Here is a 5,547-nt window from a genome sequence, read left to right on the forward strand (position 1 = left end):
TTATTCAGATGTGGCAGGCACAGGCTAGCACGGCGAATGGCACAGTGAATGGCACAGTGAATGGCACAGTGAATGGCACAGTGAATGGCACAGTGAATGGCACAGTGAATGGCACAGTGAATGGCACAGTGAATGGCACAGTGAATGGCACAGTGAATGGCACAGTGAATGGCACAGTGAATGGCACAGTGAATGGCACAGTGAATGGCATGGTGAATGGCACTCCAAATGGCACTCCGAATGGCACTCCGAATGGCACTCCGAATGGCACTCCAAATGGCACACCGGCTAGCCCAATAGCATGGCCGTTGGCCAGTGCAGATGCCCAACTGGCCGATATCGATGAGGGCTGTGATAGTGCCAGTCCCACACGCCACACCCCCACCACGGTGCACGATCGCCCGTCATTTCATGACCATGTGCAGCAGATGGTCAGCCGCTTCATGATCCGTGGCACCCATGGGCCCATGCAGACATTGCTCGACTGGCGCACATATGGGTTGAAGATCCATTACAATAGCACGGCGCCGGGCCATGTGGCGTGGATGGGAGCCGATGAGCTGTTGTACAAGGATCTGCATTTCACGATGGGTGAATTCCGTGGGTTCATCCACGGGTTGGTTGGGGCCACACGGGAGCTGCTGTGTGAACTATTATGTATTGCCGATGGTTCCAGCAGCGCCCACACCCCAAGCACCATGCCGCTGCCCGCCATCCCGTGGCAGGGCTTGTATGATGATCCCACCCAGGGGCACCCGGGCTGGAACTTTTTGCATGATCGCCGGACCCGGTGGCCCGTGGATGGCCGGTGGTGGATGATCCAGCGGCTGCGCACAGAGCGCCCCGTGCAGCAGCAATTCATGCGCCGGGGGGCGATCCACGGCCCATTGGTGGCACAGTATCTGGCCCGGGTGGCCCGGTTCAAGGAGAAACTGGCCGTGGCCATCCATATAACGGCAGGGCAGCCGGCACGGGCCCCCGAGCTGCTCAGTGTGCAGTATGTCAACACGCCGAACAACCAATTCCGCAATGTGTTCATTGAGGATGGGATGGTGACACTGGTGACTCCATACCACAAGGGCTTCCATGCGAGCAACGACAGCAAGCTGATCCACCGGTATGTGCCACGGGCGGTCGGGGAGTTGGTGGTGTGGTATATGTGGCTGGCGATGCCATTCATTGACCAGTTGACAGCGTGGCAGGCCGGCACTGCGCATGGCACGGTGAATGGCACGGTGAATGGTACAGTGAATGGCATGTCGAATGGCACATCGAACGGCACATCAAACGGCACAGCGAATGGCATATCAAACGGCACACTGAATGGCACATCGAACAGCACATTGAACGGCACATCGAACGGCACATCGAATGGCACATCAAACGGCACACTGAATGGCACATCGAACAGCACATTGAACGGCACATGGAATGGCACACCGAATGGTACGGTGAATGGCATGTCGAATGGTAGACTGAACGGCACATCAAACAGCACATCGAACGGCACACCGATTGGCACACCGATTGGCACACAGGCCGGCACATCAAATGCCATGTCGAATGGCACAACGATTGGCACATCGAACGGCACATCGAATGGCACATTGAACGGCACAGCGAACGGCACATCAAACAGCACACTGAATGGCACATTGAACAGCACATTGAACGGCACATGGAATGGCACACCGAATGGTACGGTGAATGGCACATTGAATGGCACACTGAATGGCACGGCGAATGGCACACGAGCCGGCACGGTCGATGGCACATCAAACAGCACATTGAACGGCACATGGAATGGCACACGAGCCGGCACGGTCAATGGCACACTGAATGGCACGGCGAACGGCACACTGAATGGCTCATTGATTGGCACGTCGAACGGCACACCGGCATGGCAGCCCCCCAGCCCATATTTATGGGGCCCCGACCCGGGCATGCAGCGGCCATGGACCCCTGAGCGATTCCGGGAGGTGTTGAAGCGGGAGACCCAGGCCCGGCTCGGCCAGGCATTGAATATTCCGGCGTACCGGGACATTGCCATTGGCATCAGCCGGCGGTTCCTGCGGGCATCCAGCACATTCACCAGTGACCGCCAGGATGAAATGGAGCAGGCAGCGGCATTGGATGCTGACTGTGAGGATGGCATGGATGCGGACCAGTGGATGGCGCATATGACGGATTTACAGGCGGGCCATTCATCACACGTGGCGGGGATGGTATATGGGCGGCAGCTGATGGAGCAGGCAGGCACAACAAGCCACCGGCGGGCGATGTTCCGGCAGTCCAGTGTGGATTGGCACCAGTTTCTGGGGTTCGGCTGCGGCACGGGGGTTCCAGGAGATGTCCATGCCGACATTGATGCCGGTGGGCTTCGGGCTGGCTTGGTGGATGAAGGCAGCTGTCCAAGCCGCCGTCCCGGTCAGGAACAGGTTAGGGCTTGCTTGGTGGATGATCCCGGTCAGGAACGGGTTAGGGCTCGCTTGGTGAATGATCCAAGTCAGCAAGGGGTTAGGGCTCGCTTGGTGAATGATCCCGGTCAGGAACGGGTTAGGGCGCGCTTGGTGAATGATCCAAGTCAGCAAGGGGTTAGGGCTCGCTTGGTGGATGATCCCGGTCAGGAACGGGTTAGGGCTCGCTTGGTGAGTGATCCCAGTCAGGAAGGGGTTAGGGCTCGCTTGGTGGATGAAGGCAACCGTCCAATTCACCATCCCGGTCAGGAACGGGTTAGGGCTTGCTTGGTGAATGATCCCGGTCAGGAACGCGTTAGGGCTCGCCCCGTGCTCGGGAAACGCAAGCGGGCCCCATGGCAGGTGGAGGCTGAGGAGCACCACATGGAGCGGCGCCACCAGCTGCAGACCATGGACATGGCCGCTGCGCTGCAGCAGATGACCGGTCAGGCCGGCATGCAGTTCCAGGGCATCCAGGCACCCGCCATGGCGGCGATCCAGCAGGGCAAGAGCCCCGTGGTGGCAGTCATGCCCACCGGCGGTGGGAAAAGCATGTTATTCATGTTGCCCGCGTGGGCCGTCCCCGGGGGCACCACCATTGTGGTGGTGCCATTGATCTCGCTGCGGCAGGATATGCAGCAGCGGTGCCGGCGGCTAGGCATCCCATGTATGGCATGGGACCGGCAGCAGCCATGTGATGAAGCAGCCATTGTGCTGGTCACACCGGAATCGGCTGTCACCCCCGATTTCCATTCATTCATCAACCGGTTGGTGGTGATGCAGCGGCTGGACCGGGTGGTGATTGATGAATGCCATGTCATTATGAACCAGCAGAAGAACTTCCGGTCCGCCATGGCACAGCTTGGGAAGCTCGTTCGGGCCCGTACACAGATGGTGTTTTTAACGGCCACATTGCCCCCGAGATGGAACCGGAGTTCAGCCAGCGCATTCACCACCCACAGGATCAGATCGATATATATCGGGCCCGCACGAGCCGCGGCAATGTGGCATATGGGGTGTGGCGGCCACCGATTCCACACACTGCACCACATGGATATGGATGGGAGCAGGATGCCCGGATTATTCAGTTCCTGCAGGCGCAGCTCCAGTGGGCCCGGGCCCGGGGGGAAGATGGTGATATATGCCAACCGGGTCCACCAGGTGCAGGCGATGGCGGCGGTATTGGGATGTGAGGCGTATTTCAGTGGGCAGGTGGACCGGGGTGGGATTTTGGGGCGGTTCATGGGAGGGGATTCCACAGTGCTTTGCGCGACCAGTGCATTGGGCATGGGGGTTGATATTCCGAATATCCGAGTGATCATTCATCTTGGGACACCCCGGACGTTATTGGATTATGCACAGGAAAGTGGGCGAGCCGGGCGGGATGGGCAGGCCAGCCAGGCGATCATTATCCAGCCGGCGGGGTGGGCGGAGGATGAGCGACAGCTGGGCACACCGGAGGTGGAGCTGGTGCAGCAATACATGGGGGTGGTGGCAGGTTGGGGATGCCGGCGGGTGGTACTGGACGATTATCTGGATGGGACGGTGAATGGATACCGGCGGCAGCATTGCGGGGATGACGGGGACGAGCAGGCATGTGATGGGTGTAATGTGCAGTGGCATGTAGGGCGCATGGGTGGTGATGAGGCCGAGCATGAGGCCAGGGGTGAGGCCGGGGTTGAGGCCGGGTGTGGGGGATTGCACCGTGGCCCAGGGCAGGCGGTTCGGCCAGTGTTAGGGCTCGCAGATGACCAAGACTGGCGGGCGCGCAGTGCCATGAGGCGTTCCAATGGTCAGGGGCTCAGGCGCGCAATGGAGTATGATTTCAGCAGAGCAGCGGGCTCATGCAGCCCGAGCCGGAGCCATAGCCCACGCCGGAGCCACAGCCCAAACCGGAGCCATAGCCCGAGCCATAGCCCAAGCCCAAGCCATAGCCCGAGCCATATCCCATGCCGGAGCCATAGCCATAGCCCAAGCCCAAGCCGGAGCCCAAGCCGGAGCCATAGCCCGGGCCGGAGCCATAGCCCAAACCGGAGCCACAGCCCGAGCCCGAGCCACAGCCCGAGCCCAAGTCAGCACCGGCGCCACAGCCATAGCCCAAGCCCAAGCCATAGCCCGAGCCCGAGCCATAGCCCGAACCAACGCCAGCACCAGCACCCGAGCCCGAGCCACCGCCAGCAGCAGCGCCAGTGCCCAAGCCACCGCCAACGCCAGCACCAGTGGGCCGCGGCCGACATTCAATTCCGCCGGCAACAGTCCCAGGCATGGCTGGATGAGGAGTTTGGGGAGCAGGAGGCTCAGCAGTGGCGGGATCGATGTTATATCTGCGCCATGGCCCAGGCGGATGACCAGCACGATTTATATTCATGCCGGCATGCACGCAGCCAGGCGGCCAAGCAGTGGATGCTGCAGGTTCGCCGGCGGATCCAGTACAGCCGATTCAGCGGGTGTTTTTCATGTGGGATGCCGCAGACGATATGCGCCGGGTGGGAGCCAGGAGGCCGGTGTCAGTACTGGGGGGTTTTGATCCCCATGGTGGCGATGATGCTGCATGGGCCATGGGGGGTGGGCATTCGGGGGGCATGGCAGCGGCGACTGGTGGGATTGCAGGTCGACAGCGCGGACATTGGGGCGGTGATTGGGTGGTTGGGGCAGCGCAGCCGGGCGGGCCATAGCCAGTTGTTTGAGGAGTTTTGTTGGCTGCGGCGGGTGAGTCAGGAGGTTGAGTTGGGGTTGGAGTCAGGAGGCAGAGAGATGGAGGATTGGCCAGGACCATAGCGATGTATAGAGATGTATATAGAGTTGTATGTCAAGACGTATACAGTGATGTATACAGTGATGTATACAGTGATGTATATAGCGATGTATATAGCGATGTATATAGAGATGTATAGTGATATGTATATCGATATGTATGTGTATATATATATATATATATGTATGTATGTAGTCCGACAGTGGAGATATATAGCATGGATGGGAAGGCGTTGAGGGTAGATATTTGAGTACGGCAGTGGATGAAGGCCGAGGGTTTCATGGACATGGGATGGACATGGACAAGTGCATTGGCCGTTGAGGGCACATGCAGACT

The 5,547-nt window shown here is 59.4% G+C and overlaps 4 protein-coding genes across 4 annotated transcripts in view; 1 reads left to right on the forward strand and 3 right to left on the reverse strand.

The window, feature by feature from the left end:
* ACHE_70940S (uncharacterized protein) overlaps window positions 1-3,649 on the forward strand; it is a gene marked incomplete at both ends in the record, with an annotated part of 4,416 nt that extends 767 nt beyond the window's left edge. Inside the window, 2 exons of the mRNA XM_043283319.1 lie at window positions 1-3,350; window positions 3,419-3,649. The exon at window positions 1-3,350 is cut by the window's left edge and continues 58 nt beyond it. Of these exons, the coding sequence (XP_043140610.1) occupies window positions 1-3,350; window positions 3,419-3,649 (3,581 nt within the window). The remainder of the gene's footprint in view (window positions 3,351-3,418) is intronic.
* A 151-nt stretch (window positions 3,650-3,800) lies between these two features.
* ACHE_70941A (uncharacterized protein) lies at window positions 3,801-4,112 on the reverse strand (the record flags this gene model as incomplete). The annotated part of the gene is made up of 1 exon (XM_043283321.1): window positions 3,801-4,112. The coding sequence occupies one exon, from the start codon at window positions 4,110-4,112 to the stop codon at window positions 3,801-3,803; it is 312 nt and encodes a 103-aa protein (XP_043140611.1).
* A 169-nt stretch (window positions 4,113-4,281) lies between these two features.
* On the reverse strand, window positions 4,282-4,824 carry ACHE_70942A (uncharacterized protein; the record flags this gene model as incomplete). The annotated part of the gene is made up of 1 exon (XM_043283322.1): window positions 4,282-4,824. The coding sequence occupies one exon, from the start codon at window positions 4,822-4,824 to the stop codon at window positions 4,282-4,284; it is 543 nt and encodes a 180-aa protein (XP_043140612.1).
* Window positions 4,825-4,896: 72 nt separating this feature from the next.
* On the reverse strand, window positions 4,897-5,232 carry ACHE_70943A (uncharacterized protein; the record flags this gene model as incomplete). Its single annotated transcript, XM_043283323.1, has 1 exon — window positions 4,897-5,232. The coding sequence occupies one exon, from the start codon at window positions 5,230-5,232 to the stop codon at window positions 4,897-4,899; it is 336 nt and encodes a 111-aa protein (XP_043140613.1).
* Window positions 5,233-5,547: the final 315 nt, after the last annotated feature.

The sequence above is a fragment of the Aspergillus chevalieri genome, chromosome 7 (assembly GCF_016861735.1).
Source record: "Aspergillus chevalieri M1 DNA, chromosome 7, nearly complete sequence".
Classification (NCBI taxonomy): Eukaryota; Fungi; Ascomycota; class Eurotiomycetes; order Eurotiales; family Aspergillaceae; genus Aspergillus; species Aspergillus chevalieri.